At 43.4% G+C, this 20,100-nt stretch overlaps 1 protein-coding gene across 4 annotated transcripts in view; it reads left to right on the forward strand.

Moving 5' to 3' along the window:
• LOC137421850 (high affinity 3',5'-cyclic-AMP phosphodiesterase 7A) overlaps positions 1-20,100 on the forward strand; it is a 111,739-nt gene that overhangs the window by 87,874 nt on the left and 3,765 nt on the right. For all 4 annotated transcript variants that reach the window (XM_078773220.1, XM_078773219.1, XM_078773222.1 and 1 more), the window contains exons 7-12: positions 1,634-1,734; positions 11,006-11,137; positions 12,955-13,046; positions 17,329-17,473; positions 17,676-17,772; positions 17,931-18,011. In XM_078773220.1, the coding sequence (XP_078629346.1) occupies positions 1,634-1,734; positions 11,006-11,137; positions 12,955-13,046; positions 17,329-17,473; positions 17,676-17,772; positions 17,931-18,011 (648 nt within the window). The remainder of the gene's footprint in view (positions 1-1,633; positions 1,735-11,005; positions 11,138-12,954; positions 13,047-17,328; positions 17,474-17,675; positions 17,773-17,930; positions 18,012-20,100) is intronic.

The raw sequence follows: 20,100 nt of genomic DNA on the forward strand, positions 1-20,100 counted from the left end.
CCTACTTGAGGTTGTTTCTGCCAAAGGGGGCAATACCACCTATTAGAGCCAAGGGTGTACTTACTTTTTCCACATGCGAAATTTGCATTTATGTTTATTTAAATTATACAATGGACTACAAAATGTAAATGTTTCATGATATTTGTTCTATTATATCACCTTTATCTATCAATATTGTTGAAATGAAGATCAAATAGCTGTATGTTGAAATATGTTGAAAAAGTCAAAACTTTACATAGGGTGTACTTACTTTTTCACATGACTGTATATATATATATATATATATATATATATATATATATATAATTATATATATGGCAAGCGATTCATGAAATCAAAACCAGAATTGTATATATATGTATGTATGATTGTATGTATGTATGTGTATATATATATATATGTATGTACATACATACATACATACATATATATATATATATATACATACATACATATACATACAGTGCATTCAGAAAGTATTCAGACCCCTTCACTTTTTTCACATTTTGTGTTGCAGCCTTTTGCTGAAATCGTTTAAATTCATTTTTTCCCTCATCAATCTACACTCAATACCCCATAATGTCAAAGAGAAAACAGGATTTTCGAAAGTTGTGCAAATTTCTTAAAAAGAAAAAACTGAAATATCACATTGACATAAATATTCAGACCCTTTGCTATGACACTTGAAAATTTAGCTGAGGTGCCTCCCATTTCTCTTGATCATCTTTGAGATGATTCTACACCTTGATTGGAGTCCGTCTGTTGTAAATTCAATTGATTGGACATGATTTGGAAAGGCACACCCCTGTCTATATAAGGTCTCACAGCTGACAATGCATATCAGAGCAAAAACCAAGCCATGAGGTCGAAGGAACTGCCTGCAGAGCTCAGAGACAGGATTGTGTCGAGGCACAGATCTGGGGAAGCCTACAAAAATATTTCTGCTGCATTGAAGGTTCCCAAGAGCACCGTGGCCTCCATAATTCTTCAATGGAAGAAGTTTGGAACAACCAGGACTCTTCCTAGAGCTGGCCGCCCGGCCAAAATGAGCAATCGGGGGAGAAGGGCCTTGGTAAGAGAGGTGACCAAGAACCCGATGGTCACTCTGGCTGAGCTCCAGAGATCCTGTGTGGAGATGGGAGAAACGTCCAGAAGGACAACCATCACTGCAACACTCCACCGATCTGGGCTTTATGGCAGAGTGGCTAGATGGAAGCCTCTCCTCAGTGAAAGACACATGAAAGTCCACAGAATCTTGTTTCTCACAGTCTGAGAGTCCTTTAGGTGCTTTTTTGCAAACTCCAAGCGGGCTTTCATGTGTGTATATTTTCAGTGGGTATACTTACCATCCGTGGATCACTGAGCTTGCTATCCTTCTAAATTTTCGACAATAAAACGTTCAAATAGTCCACTTTTTTAAAACACCCTGTTTTTTACTCTATATATATATATATATATATACTGTATATATATACATACATATATATTTTACGGACAGTGTAAAATTAATTTAGTAATGATAATGATAATGCAAGTTTTTTCCCATTTTATTGTGTGGTTAGGATATTTCTTCTTTTCCAATCTGGGATATCCTCATATGTTGTTTTCCTTTTCCACATGCATGCAACCACAGTGATGCTGCAAGATGATTACAGCAATCTGAATCCCTTCCACAATGCGGTGCATGCTGCGGATGTCACGCAGGCCATGAATTGTTACCTCAAAGAGCCAAAGGTGAGCAGACGTGCTCCAGTGTCGTTGGTACATTACTGTGCATATCAATCACCATGCTCCTTTACCTATTTCTATACATTGGCAAGGTACTTCACCGCAAAAGCAGGTCGTATAATTGCACGAGCCGAGTGTGCCACTTTCATCATTACTATTACGCGATCCATTGTAATGTCCATGATCACTTTCATTGCACTATCCATCGTCGGGTTTATTTCAAAATGTGTTAATTTGATTTGATGTGGTTCGTTTTTCCTTTTCTTTGGTTGAGGTTTTTTTGCTCTCCACATGTGCTGGAGCGAGATAAGCATCTGGGTCGGAAGCCTTGGAGTTTGAGTTTGATTCCCGTAGCAGTAAGGACGAATGAGCCGCAACACCACCATAATGTACATGCACCTCATCTAAATACAAAATTTGGTTATTGGAGGGGAGGGGGCTTATTAAAAAATTACGCAATTTGTTGACTGTGGTCCCTCTGGAACTCGGTACCGTTCATGCATTTTGATATTTCTAAGGTGGCCTTTGAACCATTTAGCTTGGAATTATACAAAAAGAGGCTGAGTGCCACATAATATAGCCCCGACCTTCTTGTCACTTTTGTTTGTAGAATGTTTACCCACATCCTTCTTTCCTGCTGTGCTTGTGTGTGCATGCATTCTGGAAATTGGTTGGTTTTCCAAAAAAGAAAATTTGAGGTTCCGTTTTGTTGTGTCGCGTTGTCGAGACTGAACCTCAACACCAGCTGGGCATGTTGTTTGTGTGTGTTTTGGGGTAGAGTCAGGGGTGGGGGAGGGAGAAGGTACAAAAAAGAATGCCAGCACAAAACAGTACTTGCCCTTGTTTCGTGCTGACTTGCATCGAGGTGGCTCTTCGGGGAATGGTTTGGTGAGCGGTTAAGAAAAACCATTGCCTGGAAGCTGGTGGCTTTCTGTAGCACGTTTGCCAAGGGGTCGTCGTGCTTTTGTTGTTTGCATTCGGTCCAGCAGGGATTGTTCTTTTTCTCAGTCCGTCTGTCTTTCTTCAAGCGGGCATTGTTAGGAGTGTCGAGCCCTTGGTGTTTAATCCAAGTCGTCACGTTCTTTGTTTTTTTCTTAATCTCGCCTATTTTTCAAGAAGAATAAACAAATGGAGAATAAATAGGTTTATCAACAGCTGATTATAATTTGGGGGCACCTATTTACGTAACGGCTATACAAGGGAGCATTCTTGTGCCCACCAATGTATCTTTGTTTCCTATTGGATGTGAAATGACTGCCCAAGATGGGTGGGTGCTTGTGACGATTTTGTAAGTCCCACATGTCAACTTTGAACCTACCCTGCTTTAACAGAAGGCGGAACGAAGCCGTCCCAAAGCCCCTCGTTGTCTGTTTTTTTTTGTTGTTTTTTTGGCTTATGGTTCCGAGGACATAGTTGTGACGTTTTGGAGCTTAAATAAGTGTTGCAGCATTTTTCGATTTTCCACCATTAAGACATGATATTTACTGAAAGTATTATTTCAAAGAAGTGTCACTGAAATACCGGATAGGTTCCAGTTGTAATTTGTTCATGAAGATATTTCCTGGTATCGTTTATGAATACTGCCAAGAGGTGGTTGTTCTTTTATATCGACCGAGTCGCTCCGACTTTTGCTTGGGACAGGGTCAATTTTGTTCAGTTTCAAAATTCAATTTATGTGATCTTTGAGGTCCAGGTAATTTGAACCCGATGTAGACACTGATGCCACCTGAGGTGAATGGAGGTTATGTTTTCACCCCTGTCTGTCTGTTTCCTTGTCTGTCTGTCGGATATCTCAAAAAGTTGTGGACGAATTTGGACAAAACTTGGTGGACAGGTTGGGTGTGTGACAAGGAAGAATTTATTCGATTTTGGTGAAGATATGGATCCGGATGTGGATCCGAGAATTTTTTCAGCGATTCTTCATCATTGATGGGGCCAAAAATGTGTATATATATATATATATACATATATATATATATATATATATATATATATATATATATATATATATATATATATATATATATATATATATATATATATATATAATATATATATATATATATATATATATATATATATATAAAACACCATTTGTGTGTGTGTAATGTTACCGATAGACTCCTAAACGGAGAGGCTTACGTGCTTGATATTTGACAAAGACATGGCCATTGAACGTGGGACGAACATGGCCGAACTCAAAATATTTGACGATCCATATTTTTTATTCATATTTACCTCAGCGTATTTCAGTGAAGTACCCGCTAAACTCAGCCGGTTCCAGAGCAGCTCGCTGATTCGCTCAGAGCGATCACGTGATGTTCCATTCCCGCCGCCAGACTGATTCGCTCAGAGCGATCACGTGATGTTCCATCCCGTCACACGTCACTTCACCTTTTATGCGATCGTGTTTTGTATCGATTTTGTGCGATATGAATTAAATGTCTTTGAAACAGCTGTGAAACGTCTTTCCACAACCCTTCCGTAACCGATTGGAGCAGTTTCTTGCCGCACAAAACTAGATCCGCGAAGCGAGTTGGTCGAGTCGTGCTGACCAAGATGGCGACACGGCGGCTTCACTTTTCACGGAGTATGAGCATTCTATATATTTTCAATTCAGTGCGCCCGTGATTTGTGGCATAGACATGACCATTGGGCCTTCACGGTGTAATTTGTGCGAGGCTTTTATCCGAGTGAGCTTGAGTCGAGAGGGCGAATGTACGGGTTGGGAATGTACGGGTCTCCCTTCCCCCGCCCGGCAACGCTGGTACTGGAGGACGTCACAGGATCAGTGAGTCTCCAAAATCCGCTTCGTGCTGTTGCGAATATGCAGGACGATGTCCGATTGTTGTGCTGCTCTCCGACCATGAGAACTGCAACGTCATTGTTGACTGGCCATCCCCTTCCCTCCCCCTTCCCTCCCCCTTCCCCCTCCCCCCTCCATCCCCCCTTCCCCCTCCCCTCCCCCCTCCCCCCCTCCGTCCCCCCTTCCCCTCCCCCTCCGTCCCCCTTCCCCTCCCCCCTCCGTCCCCCCCTTCCCCCTCCCCCCCTTCCCTTCCCCCTCCCCTTCCCCCTCCCCTTCCCCCTCTCCCCTCCCCTTCTCCCCTTCCTCTCTCCTCCCCCTCCCCTTCACCCTCCCCTTCTCCCCTCCCCTTCTCCCCTCCCCCTCCCCCCTCCCCCTCCCCCTCCCCCTTCCCCTGCCCCCACCCCCTCCCCCTCCCCCTCCCCTGCCCCCCTCCCCCTCCATTTTCCCCCTCCCCCTCCCCCTCCCCTTCCCCCCTCCCCTCCATTTTCCCCCTCCCCCTCCATTTTCCCCTCCCTCTCCATTTTCCCCCTCCCCCTCCCCCCTCCCTTTCCCCCTCCCTTTCCCCCCTCCCCCCTCCCTTTCCCCCCTCCCCCTCCCTTTCCCCCCTCCCCCCTCCCTTTCCCCCCTCCCCCCTCCCACTCTTCACCCCTCCCCCCCGTTCCCCTCCCCCCTCCCACTCTTCACCCCTCCCCCCCGTTCCCCTCCCCCTCCCACTCTTCACCCCTCCCCCCCCGTTCCCCTCCCCCCTCCCACTCTTCACCCCTCCCCCCCATTCCCCTCCCCTCCCCCCTCCCCCATTCCCCTCCCCCCGTTCCCCTCCCCTCCCCCCCCTCCCCCCCCTCCCCGTTCCCTTCCCCTCCCCCCCCCGTTCCCCTCCCCTCCCCCCCATTCCCCGCCCCTCCCCTCCCCCCCGTTCCCCTCCCCTTCCCCCCCGTTCCCCTCCCCTTCCCCCCCGTTCCCCTCCCCTCCCCCCCGATTTCATACCATCAGTGGTGAACCGCCATTAAGGTATCCCATCCAGCAATGCTGGTTGAATATACAATATTCTTGAATTGTTGAATTCAGCAATATGAATATACATACAACAACAAACAACAGGCATTTAAAGGCCATTTTCCTTATATATATATATTTATTATACAACGTGGTTAGTACAAAAAATATATATATACACATATTTCAAAAGTTTTGGACGGATTATGACAAAACTTGGTGGATGAGTTGTGTAGGTGACATGAACAAGCCGATTCGATTTTGGTCCAGGTCCGGATGCAGATCCGGCCTATCGGTGAGATACAAAATATAAACTGTTCAGGCTGGTGGAGGTATGTGCTCTACCGGAGTTATGCACTCTTCTAGTTCTTATCTGCTTGCATAGCTCCACATGTCCATGGCCTTGCCGAGACAGGGATGTTGAATTTGTGCAGCTATCGCAAAGTATGATTACTCTGCTCACTTTGTGACGCCTTTGTACATGCGGTTGTGTTTTCATCTGGAGAGGTGATCGGAGCTGCCGCCTTTGACGATGCAGCACCCGCACTTGCCAATTTGACTAGGTCGTTCCATTTTCTCAAAGCCGTTTATGTGGTGTCCTTGATCTTGGACAATCTCTGATTGCTCTTTCTTGTTACCCTCACCAGAGGAGAGGGTATTGCATTTGAGTCCGTTTGTTTGTCTGTTTGTCCGCACAGAATAAATATGATTTTCTCTGCAACCTTTGGTCCGATTGACAGGAAATTTTCACCATAGGTGCAACTCCACCTGTATAATTTTTAAATGATAATTATGACGTCATATGTCACGTGGTTCGGCCGCCATCTTGGAAAACTCGAAAAACTTTGCACCTCTATATCTCAGAAAGTGCTGAACAGAAAAAATTGAGACATGGCTCATTGTAAAGAACACTCCATAGGGAATAAAATATGTTAAGGATGATGTCATAGGTGCTTCCATTATGACATCATAATTCAACAAGTACAAAACTTCGTCCAAACAATATGAAATTTCTTGAGCGCCATGTCGGCATAAACTGGTGGGGGAAAAAATTTAATGATGACGTCATCGGTCACGTGGTTCGGCCGCCATCTTGGAAAAACCGAAAAACTTTGCACCTCCATATCTCCAAAAGTGCTGAATAGAAAAAAGTGAGACATGGCTCATTGTAAAGAACTCTCCATGGGGAATAAAATATGTTAATGATGACATCATAGGTGCCTCCATTATGACGTCATAATTCGACAAGTACAAAACTTCATCCGATCAAAATGAAATTTCTTGAGCATAATCGAGGAATAAATTCGTTTAGAAAAAAAAAAGAATGATGACGTCATCGGTCACGTGGTTCGGCCGCCATATTTGTTTTAACACAAAAGCCATAAAAGCCATAAAAACCACTGAAAATACATCCTGGTGAGGGTTTGCAATCTCTGATTGCTCTTTTTCTTGTTTATTTTGCAGCAGATTTGGTGGCCCTCTTCGTCACCTCGGTAGTTATAAGATTATCTGTTTGCGAGCTTTTGTACTGTTGTTTTGAAGTCCCTTTTGATTTTTTTCCTTCTATTTCCTGGTACAAATTTGCATTTGGTATATAAACATTTTTTTTTTTTAAATCAAAATTCCATTTTCGGTACTATCAGAGTATTATCTCCTTGCAATGTACGAGGTATGTCGTTGCATTGTAACATCTGGGATTTGAATTCTTCCTTCCGAGTGATGCATTGTCAAGCTGGTGTTTCATTGCGTTCCATAAAGTTAATTACATTTGGGTTCAATTTTCGTCCGGCTCTATGCGTTGTATCATCCACGAGTGTGGGATGCTTTTGTGAAGGCCTTTTGTAGCCGATCCACATCGGGTTACGCTTTTATTTCATTTTCTTCATTGATCTTCAGCTCATGGAGGATTTTGTACCTATAATGCATGTAGGACGGACATTCGGAGACGTCGGTGTATTTTCACATCAATTGTGTGGACCTTCGTAGATAATGGGCAATTGCGTATGTGGTATGTGCGATTTCAACGACTGGGTTCCCTGCACCACAAATCAGGGGTTCAGATGGGAATGTGAAACGGAACAACCCACCCACCACCTCTTTTGTGGTGTTGCACAACGCTGGTTTGAACAGATCAGTTTATCTTTTCCACATGTTTATTTGGTTTTCTCTGATGCAACTTCCAATGTTGTGCACATATGTTTCCCTCAGTCTCCTTTTTAATACTTTCATTTGTTTGCCATTTATTTGCCAATATTGTATGTTAGGTAATCTTTTGTTTCTGTTGCTGCAGATTTTTCCTTTATTTCATTATTTTGCTTAAATGCACTTTTCCATTTTCTCACCACTAACACCACGTTCGCAATAAGGTTTGCATTTTGAGTGATAAGGTTTGCGTTCTGGTTGCTCTTGATAAACTGACTTTCAAAGACATGTTCATGTAGGCTACGTAATCTTGGTATTCCATGACACGCTGCCACTTTTGCTTAAATGTGAACTTGTACGATGCAATTAGAGGATAATTAAGATAATAATAGAAAGTGTCATGGATACAGATTTTTAAGATTATTCAGTGATGAACAAGACACAAATATAATGCCTGGGTCATCTATTTATTATGTACGCTTCCATATTATTATTACTCATACCTTAGTCGCTTCTGGTGGCCATTGGCAATAGAAAGCACATGCATTGCAATCTCTCTATGAAATATTGGGGGGGTGGGGGTGGGGGTGGGGCGGGGGGCGCTACTCCGCATCAGATGTGGAATACCCAGTACACTGGTACTCATTTTGACAACCTCGGAAGGATGACAGGCTGAGTCAGCCCCAACTGGCGTTAATTCAATGGCCTGCTGGGATTCAAACTCAGGAGCCGAGGATCCCGAGCCAGCCACAGTGACGGTTAAGCCAACACCAGGATTATGCATGCACGCACGCATACATGGCAGGATATTTCAACTCACCCGCCACATATATGTTTCATACACTAATGCCTCTTCTCTTCCCTCCCCTTACTGTCTCCTCTGCAGCTTCGTTCCCTTTTCCCCACACTCTACTTCGTCCCTTCTCTTTCTCTCATTATCCTAGATCTAATTCTCTTCCTTTTGTCAATGCTCATTTTCTCAGTTTAATCCACCCTCCACTTCCCACTGCTTTCTCTCTCATCTTTTCCTGTTCGTTCATTCCCATCCTTGTGTCCCCACTGCTAGTTAGTTACATTTTAACCCTCTGTCACATCACTCTTCCATAAACCGATATTATGAACACAAAATCAAAGCCTTCTTATGTTATTTATTATGCACAAGAGGGGTAAAGGGTCTTTTGATTAGAGGGGATGGAGGTGGACAGGGGGGAAGACAGGAGGAGGGGTATATGGAGGTGGAGGGGAATTGCAACATGGTCTAAAGTAGCAGTTGGTATTTTGTTTTGAAGTTTTATCTTGTTTTTCTTGTAATAATATTGTTTGATGGAATGGGTTTGGGTTATCCTTTCCCACATGCCATATCCTTCACTTGCCAACTTCAGCACCGTTTGTACTGAACTTGACCGAACTGTATCTTTAAAAAAACAAAAAACAGTATAGCATTCAAAAGCATGGTGTTGGCTTAACGGTTGAGGTTTCTGGCTGAAGATCCCAGGGTCCTGAGTTTGAGCCCCTGTAATGCCATTAAAATAATACCAGGTGGGTTGCTCAGCCTGTCATCTTTCTGAGGTCGGCAAAATGAATATCAGCTTCCTGCGAATAATGAGTTATTGAAGTATCCTACTTCGGAGTGGCGACCTGTCCAGGATTGTGCCTTCTTTTTTGTATATTTAGTTGAGGCTCATGTAAGAGCTAACACATAGAACATACAATACAGGGAGCGGGAGACTAGAGAGGGAGAGAGAGAGAGAGAGAGGGCACAACAGTAGAGAACAGGGACATCAGGAGATCTGTGGAAGGGACAGGGCTGGGGTGGGGGTACACAGGATAAACTAGAAGGGCACTCGGTAGAGCGCTTGCCTCCGCCAGGCTGAACAGTTTGTTTTGCATCTCACTGATAGGCCGAATCTGGATTCAGATCTCCACCAAAATCGAATCGAGTCGGTGTTGTCACACACCGAACCTGTCCACCAAGCTTCACCTGTACATAACTTTTTGAGATATTCTGCTTTATATTATTTTTGGCCCAATCTCCCAATGGTGAAGAATCACTTTAAAAATTCTAGTAGCCGGATCCGAATCCGGATCTTCCCCAAAATCGAATCGAGTCGGTGTTGTCACACACCGAACCTGTCCACCAAGCTTCACCTGTACATAACTTTTTGAGATATTCTGCTTTATATTATTTTTGGCCCAATCTCCCAATGGTGAAGAATCACTTTAAAAATTCTAGTAGCCGGATCCGAATCCAGATCTTCCCCAAAATCGAATCGAATCGTCCTTGTCAGACACACAACCGGTCCACCTTGTTCACAACCAGACAAACAGACTGGGGTGAAAACATAACTTCCGTCCACTTTAGGTGGCGGAATTAACAAGATGGACACTGCAGGGGCTTTCAGGAAAGAAAACAGGGAATTTGAAGGAGTTGAGTTTGGGGTGTATTAACGGGGGTAGAAAAGATCAAGGTTTTGGATGGGGGAAGATTAGAGATGGTGGTGAACAGCTGCTTTGAAGACCTGGAGTGATGAGTGGGATTGAAGAGAGTGTGGGAGTTTGTTCTAGAGGTGGGAAAAAACAGGAATGGAAGAGTGAAGGTGAATAGAGAGTCTTGATTATGGCGGTTTCACCAGAAGAGGGTTGCAGGCAGAGTGGCAGACCTTCTGCATCCTGCAGGAATATTTGGGGAACAGAGCAGGGGTTGCAAGGCTGGAGAGGAGTCGGTGAAAGACAGAAAGACCACCAACCTGCCTGCGGTGAGAGTGAAAGGCCCTCGGAATCAGATTAATCACGGGAGATTCCAATTATTCTAAAATTGGTTTCTACAGCATGAAGCCGAGCTAGGTGTAAGGCAGGAGCACCAGCCCAGAGGGGAGAACAGTACTCAATCAAGCTGCGGTTGTAAGCTTTGTATGTGGTGATTAGCTCAGTAGTGCCAAGGAAAGACTTCGCACGACAGAGACTACCTTTGGAGGACAGCTTGTGGCTTTCCCAGGAAAGATCATGGCAAAGATCATAGTGAGACCCAAGACCTTAAGTGACAGAACATCTTTGAGCAGATTGTTGAGAAAGTCCTGGCCAAGGAAAAACTTATTTCGCAGCCCTATGCATCTGAAGATGCGAAAGGAGTAGTTCCTTCTCTTCTTCTTCTTCTTCGAAAGTTCACACGAGTTATTTGTATTTCCACAATGCTCCAACTTGACACACTGTGAATGGGTTCAAAATGGCCATGGCATGATTGTATTTTGCTGAAATTACCTGAAAAAAGGCTTTAGAGTATTGCATATATTTTGAGAGTTTAAGAACTTAAGAAATGCCAATGTTTTTGCCCCACAGCTCGCTCCTCATCTTACCCCCTGGGACATAATGGTCAGCCTCCTGGCTGCATCTGCGCATGATGTGGATCACCCTGGGGTGAACCAGCCCTACCTGGTGAAGACGAAACACCATTTGGCCAGCCTTTACCAGGTGCATTCTGAGTGACAGGCAAATTGAATTGAAAAGTTCATGCCTGACACGGATTTAAATGGGGATGGAAAAGGTGTATATTCTATCTTGTGAGGCCCACCACCAACAATGGGGGTGGGGGTAGGAAGCTAATGTTATCATTATTTTAAAATTAACTTATTCATGTTTTCTTTTAATTTTCTTAAACAAATGAATGCAACATAAAGCTTGCAAATATACAGTGCATGATTATACAGTACCTTCAGAAAGTATTCACACCCCTTGACTTTCACATTTTGTTGTGTTACAGACAGAATTTAAAATGTGTTGAATTGAGATTTTTTGTCACTGATCTACACATAATACCCCATAATGTTAAAGTGGAATTATTATTTTTTTTACAAAATAATTAAAAATGAAATAACTAATTTACATAAGTATTCAACCCCTTGAGCCAATACTTCGTAGAAGCGCCTTTGGCAACAATTATAGTTTTGATTCTTCTTGGGTATGTCTGTGTCAGCTTTGCACATCTGGATTTGGGGAGTTTCTGCCATTCTTCCTTATAGGTTTGCTCAAGCTCTGTCAAATTGGATGGGGAGCGTCAGTGAACAGCAATCTTCAAGTCTCCACAGATTCTCAATGTGATTCAAGTCTGGGCTTTGGCTGGGCCACTCAAGGACTTTCACATTCTTGTTCTGAAACCATTTCAGTGTTGCTTTGGCTGTATGCTTGGGGTCATTGTCCTGTTGGAACATAAATCTCAACCATAGTCGAAGATCTTCAGCACTCTGAAGCAGGTTCCCTTCAAGGATTTGCCTGTATTTGGCTCTATTCATTGTTCCCTCTATCCTTACAAGTCTCCCAGTCCCTGCTGATGTCAAGCATCTCCATAGCGCACAGCATGATGCTGCCACCACCATGCTTCATGGCTGATATTTTGCCTCATGCTCTCAGTCTTTCCCATGCTTTTTTTTTGTGCAAAATCCAGGTGTGCTGCCATGTGCAATTTCTCTCAGGAGTGGCTTCCACCTGACCCTCTACAATAAAGGCTGGATTTGTGAAGTGCTGCACAGATTGTTGTCCTTCTGGCAGGTTCTTACATTTCAGCCAAGGAATTCTGTAGTTCTGTCAGAGGTCATTGGGTTCTTGGTCACATCCTTGACCAAGGTCCTTCTTGCCCAGTTGCTGTTTGGTCAGACGGCCAGCTGCCCTTGGAAGAGTTTGGGTACTTCCATATTCTTTCCATTCCTTAATGATGGAGCTCACTCTGCTCTTGGGAACCTTCAACGCTAGAAATAGTTTTATACCCTTCCGCAGATCTATGCCTCATCACAATTATATCTTGGAGTTCTACAGACAGTTCCTTGGACTTAATGGTAGACTTTCTGCTCTGACATGTACTGTCAAATGTGGAACCTTATATAGAAAGGTGTGTTTCTTTCTAAATCATGTCCAATCAATTGAATTGGCCACAGATGGACTTCAATCAAGTTGTTGAGACATCTCAAGGATTATCAAAGGAAATTGAATGCACCCAAGTTCAATTTGGAGTGTCATAGCAAAGGGGTTGAATACTTATTAACTCGAGACATTTCAGCTTTTCATTTTTAATTATTTTGTAAATATTTCCCATAAAAGAATTCCACATTAACATTATAGGGTATTGCGTGTAGATCAGTGACAAAAAAATCTCAATTTAATCCACTTTAAATTCGGGCTGTAACAACAAAATGTGAAAACGTCAAGGGGTGTGAATACTTTCTGAAGGCACTGTATCGTTTGTAAACGTCCTTTTTTTTTGCCAATATGGCTTTATCAAATATTTTCTTTCTTAGAACACCTCTGTGTTGGAAAAGCATCACTGGAGGTCAGCAGTCGGAATGCTTCGAGAATCTGGACTTTTTGATCACCTGCCAACTGAAAAAAGGTATGATTCTTAAATAATACAACAACAACACAACATGCATTTTAAAGGCCATGTTCCCTGCTAGAGCGGGGGTTAGCCTTGCGGTCCCCATGACAATCTTCTCCATTTTGCCCTATTTTCTGCATCTCTCCTTGTTAACCCCCTTGCCAGCATTTCTTCTTCCACCATCTTTAGCCAAGTCTTTCTCGGTCTTCCCTGTCCTCTACTTCCTTCTACATTCATTTCCATCACTCTTCTCAACCAGTCACTTTCATCCTTCCTCAACACATGACCAAACCATCTCAACCTGTTCCTCTTCACAGCATCAATCACAGGCTCTATTCCCATCATCTTTCGCAATTCATCATTTGTCTTCCTCTCTCTCAACGATACTCCGCACATCCGTCGAACCATTCGCATTTCCACCCTTTCCAACCTTCGTTGCTGCTCTACGTTCATTACCCATGTCTCGCTCCCATAAATCATAACACTTCTCACACATGCAGCATACACCTTTCCCTTCAGCTTCAACGACACTCCCCTCATCATCAGCACGCCACTCAGTTCCCGAAACTTCTTCCATGCACATCTCACTCCAGCAACCGTTGCCGAGTCTGATCCACCTTCTCCATTCAGCATTTCTCCGAGGTAGCAAAATGTTTTCACACCTTCCAGCTTCACGCCGTCTCCAAGATCCAACTCAACATTTCCTCCATCTGCAGCTCCCTCTGTGCACACCTTACATTTGAATGTAGCTGCCACACTGGTTAATGACCCTCTCAGACCACTACATTTTTGATGAACCCACTCAGCGCACATTGTACATTGAATGGAGTTCACTCCGACACCCTTCCTACACACAGCACAGGGCCACTTCCCAGTTCTTTCCACCTCACCACATGCTTTACCACTTGCCATCACCTTCGTCTTTCCGATATTCACCTTCAGACCTTTTGTCTCCATACATTCCTTCCACTTGTTCATCTTTTCCTTCAGTCCATCCATACTTTCCGCAATCAACACCAGATCATCTGCATACAACAACTCCCACGGTAAACCCTCCTTTACGTTCTGAGCCAGCACCTCCATCACAGCTACAAATAGTAGTGGACTTCTTAAATTCTTAAATAATACATCCTTCAGTTAATACTTTTAGCCTTCTAAAAGTTTCTGTTACCCCGCATGCAACTTTTATTGCAAAATTTCACGTATACTGTTTACCTCCTTCCATCAAAAACAGGGTCCATCAAAAGGATTATTTTTCACCACTGTCTGTTTGTTTGTCTGTCTCTGTAAGCAGAATATCTCAAAAAGTTGTGGACAAATTTGGACGAAATTTGGTGGGCAGGTTGGGTGTGTGACAAGAACAAATCGATTTGATTTTGGTGAAGATCTGTATTCGGATCTGGATACGAGGTTTAAAAAAAATTTAAAGTGATTCTTCATCATTGAGAGATGAACCAAAAACGATAATATTGTATGATATTTCAAAAAGTTTTGGATGAGTTGTGACAAAACTAGGCGGGTGAGTTGGTTATTTGACAATACAAGCTGATTTGGTTTTGGTTCAGGTGCAGATTTAGATCCGGCCTATCAGTGGATACAAAATGTAAACTGTTCAGCCTGGTGGAGTTATGTGCTCTACCGAGTGCCATACTCGTTCCTTATTTCTTCTGCCACCAAAGGTGGATGGAGGTTATGTTTTCACCCCTGTTTGTTTGTTTCTCTGTGAACATTATATCTCAAAAAGTAGTGAGTGGATTTGGACGAAATTTGGTGGAGCGGTTGTGTGTATGTGACAAGGATAAAATAATTAGATTTTGTTGAAGATCCGGATCTAGATCTGAGAATTTTTAAAGTGATTCTTCACCATTGAGAGATTGGGGGAAAAAACGATATATAGCACGATATCTCAAAAATTGTGGACGGATTCGGCCGAAAGTTGGTGTACACATTGTGTGTGTGACAAGGACGAATCGCTTCGATTTTGGTGAAGATCCGAATAAGACAATTATTTAATTTCTTAAGTGATTATTCACTATTCATATACAGAGCCAAAACGATATATAACATAATATTTCAAAACGTTGTGGACGAATTATGACAAAACTTAGTGGAAGAGTTGGTTAGGTGACAATAACAAGTCGATTAAATTTTGGTTCAGCTCCGAATCCAGATCTGGCCCATCAGTTGGACACAAAACGTAAACTGTTCAGCCTGGCGGAGGTATGCGCGCTCCACCGAGTGCTGTTCTAGTTTATTGATGTCTTGCAAACATCAACTTTTTCATGTGGTAAATTTTAAAATATTCTTGTACTTTGTATACATAAGTCTCGGCTGAATGAGGAGTGAAATGACAGAAGTTTGGAGGTTCACAGACAAAATACCAAAAGTTAACAGGGAGGCAAAGACATCACATATGATTGTGTGTGTGTGTGTGTGTGTGTGTGTGTGTGTGGGGGGGGGGGGGGGGGGGGGAGGGGAGTGCAGTGGGGAGAGGGGAGTGCAGTGGAGGGTGGGTGGTCAGGGATAGTAGAGGGGTATCTATGGAAGCATGACATGATGATTGGGTGCACTCTTGAAAGTCTTGGGGGAGCAACATGAGAGAACAGACACAGGGAGCCGTAGACAATACAGGAATGAAGCAATGGAGGTGAGATTTCAGTTTCGAAATGGAGAGGATAACCAGGTGTAGGATTATGTAAAAATGCGTGCGACTTGGGTGGGCTGGAGGAGGATGGAGGTAAGAGGATGGAGGGAGCGAGGCCATTTGTAAGGCAGGAGAACAACAGAGTCCATCAAAAGGTGCCTGCAAGAAGCAGACCTTGGGGCTCGGCCTCCTGCCGAGATTGTTTTGTTTCAGGAATTAAAATATTAGCATATAATACAAGGCTAGGGCAGAACACGTCAGGAAAGAAGATATCCCAATAAATTAATCATGATGGAGAAGGAAAACTTCCAGGAAACCAACCAATACATTTTCGAAAGAAAGAAAAAAAATGCACCAAATGTGGTAGAAGATTTTTTTTGCATTTGCTGAACAGTCCACGACCACGTTCACCATGTCAGAGACACTTGAGAAGGGAAGGCTTCTGTACTGGGATCAAAGCTTGGTTAAGCACCAGACGAAGTGAAGTTGATGGGGGATAAAGTACAAGAATGTGATTGTGGATGTAGTTTGGGCAAGGTTACTCTATATCTTGTGTTTGTGGGTGAATAATCCTTATCCCAATGCACAGTGGCGATTGTAACATCTGAAGAACTCAGGGCCGGCAAGAGCCTTAAGGGTCGTTGGGGTGTTAAGGGGTCTTACAGGATATTATGGGTCTTCAAAGGTCTTAGGGATCTTTTGGAGTCTTTCGAATCCAAAGGGTCTCTAGGGTATTCTGAGGTTTAAAGGGTCTTCAGGGTGTTCGGGATCTTCAAATGTCTTAATGGTGTAATGAGTCTTGGGCATCTTTGTGGTGTTAAGGGGTCTAATCTCCCAAGCATATAAAAAGTCTTCTCTCAAGCATGTAACAGGGGTCTTTAAAGGCTGAGGTGCTGCATGAAAATATCCTTAGGACAACCCCCAGGTCGGACTTGGTCTGTGTGCCAAATTTAGTGGTTGGCGGCCCAGCGGTCTTTGCAAAAAATGCAAACACACAGACAGACATCCGATGAATTTTATTTATTAGAATAGTGGGGCACCTGTGGGAATCCCACGGGCATGGACGTGTGTGACATTTGGACATCCTTGAGTTAGATGCTGCACGAAGTTAGGTAAACCAAAAAATGCAAAATGGGTAAAAAAAAAACTCACTCCCCTCTACCCTCAGTCCTCTCTACCCTCACTCCTCTACCCATACTCTCCCTCTCACCCCTCATCTTCCCTCCGCACTCCTCTCTTCCCCACCCCTCACTCCTCTCCAATCCTCACTCCTCTCCCCTCCCCACTCCTCGCTACCCTTACTCTCCTCCCTCCTCCTCTCTCTACCCCCCTCTCTTAATATTCCCATCACGACTCGACGTTGCCTGGCAATGCTGGGTACTTTTGCTAGTATATAATATTAGCTGATTGTGACTCATATCTATGTCCCATCACATTGTCGCCTGAGGCTAAGTTTGCTCTTTCTCATTTGTTTCAAACTGCTGGAGCAGTGTTTAGTACAAATTGTTGGTTGTCTGTGTTTCTTTCTGCACAATCGTAACTGCCTTAATCTAATGTCATACATGTATACCACATCAAGTGATGTCAGAGCTTTAACAAAATGATACCTGAATACTCAAACTGAATATGACCGAGTCACAAATACCGTTGCAGACATCAATTTGAGACTGACCTGGGATCACTTATCCTTGCAACTGACATCACTCGGCAAAATGACTATTTGAGCAGCTTTCGTTCTCACTTGGATGCCAGTGACCTTTCATTGGACAATGTGAAGCACCGCCATTTGGTGCTGCAGGTGTGTTTCATCTCCTCCACACTTTCTGGGGATGACATTCTGGGGTTAGAAACTATGACTCAAACTGTTTGTGATCACAAAAATAATCTTGTGCAGGGATTGCACTGGAAGTTGGGAAAACTTCGAAGTTATATTTTGTGCTTGCGATAAAAAATCCTTCTTTCTTTTTTGAGAATTTTATTCTGTACGTTGCATTTCACAGATTGCCCTCAAATGTGCTGACATCTGCAACCCGTGTCGGATGTGGGATATCAGCAAACGCTGGAGTGAGCGTGTTTGTGAGGAGTTCTTCAATCAGGGTGAGTAGTATGGTCGGCCTGACAACCACGTGGAGTGGCAAGGGTACAAACAAAACCAAGGGGAGGGGGGACGGGGGAGAGGGGGAATTTTAATCAAATGTTGCAAGAAGCTGAATTTTTTCCCAATATAATCATCCTGTTGTGTTTGCTCCCATCAGGTGATCTGGAAAAGAAACATAATATGGATGTGAGTCCCCTGTGTGACCGGAGCACTCAAAACGTCCCAAATATCCAGATCAGTAAGTTCATCAGCATGCACAATTTGCAGTTTGGCACATACATGTCGGTTCAATGTACCATATAGATCGTGTGTGCATGTACGATGTGTTGATACTTGATCGTATTTTGGCAAATTGGAAGTTAAAGATGGGTAGGGGGGGGGGGGGGAGAGGGGGGGGAATTTCTTTTTTTTTAAATGTGGACAAATGGCCTAACATTGCAAGGAGTCATACTTTTGGAACTGATTTGAGCTGCAGGCTCTATTCTCTAAACCAAACCTCCATATCCATCTTATTACCCTCGCCAGAGGAGAGGGTATTGCATTTGAGTCCGTTTGTCCGCACAGAATAAATATGGTTTTCTCTGCAACCGTTGGTCTGATCGACAGGAAATTTTCACCATAGGTACAACTCCACCTGTAGAATGTTTTAATGATAATTATGATGTCATAGGTCACGTGATTCGGCCGCCATCTTAGGAAAAACGAAAAATTTGCACCTCGATATCTCCGAAAGCGCTGAATAGAAAAAAATTGAGACATGGCTCATTGTAAAGAACTCTTCATGGGGAATAAAATATGCTAATGATGATGTCATAGGTGCCTCCATTATGACGTCATAATTCGACAAGTACAAAACTTCATCCGATCAAGATGAAATTTCTTGAGCGTCCTCTAGGCATAAATTGGTGGAGAAAAAAAAAATTATGACGCCATAGGTCACGTGGTTCGGCCGCCATCTTGGAAAAACCAAAAAACGTTGCACCTCGATATCTCCAAAAACGCTGCATAGAAAAAATTGAGACATGGCTCATTGTAAAGAACTCTCCATGGGGAATAAAATATTTTAATGTCATAGGTGCCTCCATTATGATGTCATAATTCGGCAAGTACAAAACTTCATCCGATCAAGATGAAATTTCTTGAGCGTCATGTAGGCATAAATTGGTGGAGAATAAAAAATCATGATGACGTCATCGGTCACGTGGTTCGGCCGCCATATTTGTTTTAACACAAAAGCCTTAAAACCACTGAAAATACATCCTGGCAAGGGTTTGCAATCTCTGATTGCTCTTTTTCTTGTTTATTATGTGTACCCCACCCCAACCCTCTCTTTTTCAAAGATTTCCTGATGTCCCTGTTCCCTTCTGTTGTTCTGCTTCCCTCTCTCACCCCCTCTTGTTTCCCGCTCCCTTTATATGTTGGATGTTTTAGCTCTTATACAAAGCTAGACATGGTATACAAAAAAAATCTAGGAAATTGCCAAAGAGATAAAGTTGATATACGGCACATGTATAGATTGACATGCACGCACACACACACACGTTGGCTCTTTTATCCATTTCAAATGTTAAAATCTTTAACCAAGTGTGCCTAGATCGCCACCTGTTGGAAACATTTGGATAAGCTATTAACTACTTTCAGTGAGCCCTTAGAGATAGAAATTTCCAAAACAAAGGAAAAAACTAAACTAGGCTTAATCGACTGTTTTTCGTGCTCTTTCTAATGGTGCATCTCTCATCACCCACTAATTTCCATCCAATAAGCCTCCCAAAGTTTGGTTTATGGAAAAAAAAACCTTGGTCAAACTTCACAGAGAGACATCTTTGAACACCCTCCCCCCTCTCTCCCGGTCTTTTTAATGTTTCAAAGAAAGAAACTGAGATTTGAAGGATTTATATTGATCTCTAGTGGCCATTACAAGGGTTTTGTCATACCCCCTCACCTGCCCATATGTGGAGCTCAAAGTTTTGATCACTGGATTTGAAAACCTTCAAATCGGTTTATCTTTATCTCCGAAAAGATCGACTGGACAACCCTCCCATCTACTTTCTCAACAATCCTCTCCAAGAAGTTCTGTCACTCAAGCTTTTGGGTCTCACTATCTGCCATGATCTTTCTTGGGAAAACCACATTTCCAAGCTGGCCTCCAAAGCCAGTCGCCGACTGGGCATCCTCCGTCGTGCGAAGTCCTTCCTCGGCACACCTGAGCTCCTCACCACTTACAAGGCTTTCATCCGCAGCTCAATGGAATACTGTTCTCCCCTATGGGCTGGTGCTCCTGCCTCACACCTGGCTCGGCTTCACGCTGTTGAATCCAAAGCTTTCAA

The sequence above is a fragment of the Myxine glutinosa genome, chromosome 2, assembly GCF_964187855.1.
Source record: "Myxine glutinosa chromosome 2, kmMyxGlut1.1, whole genome shotgun sequence".
NCBI lineage: Eukaryota > Metazoa > Chordata > Myxini > Myxiniformes > Myxinidae > Myxine > Myxine glutinosa.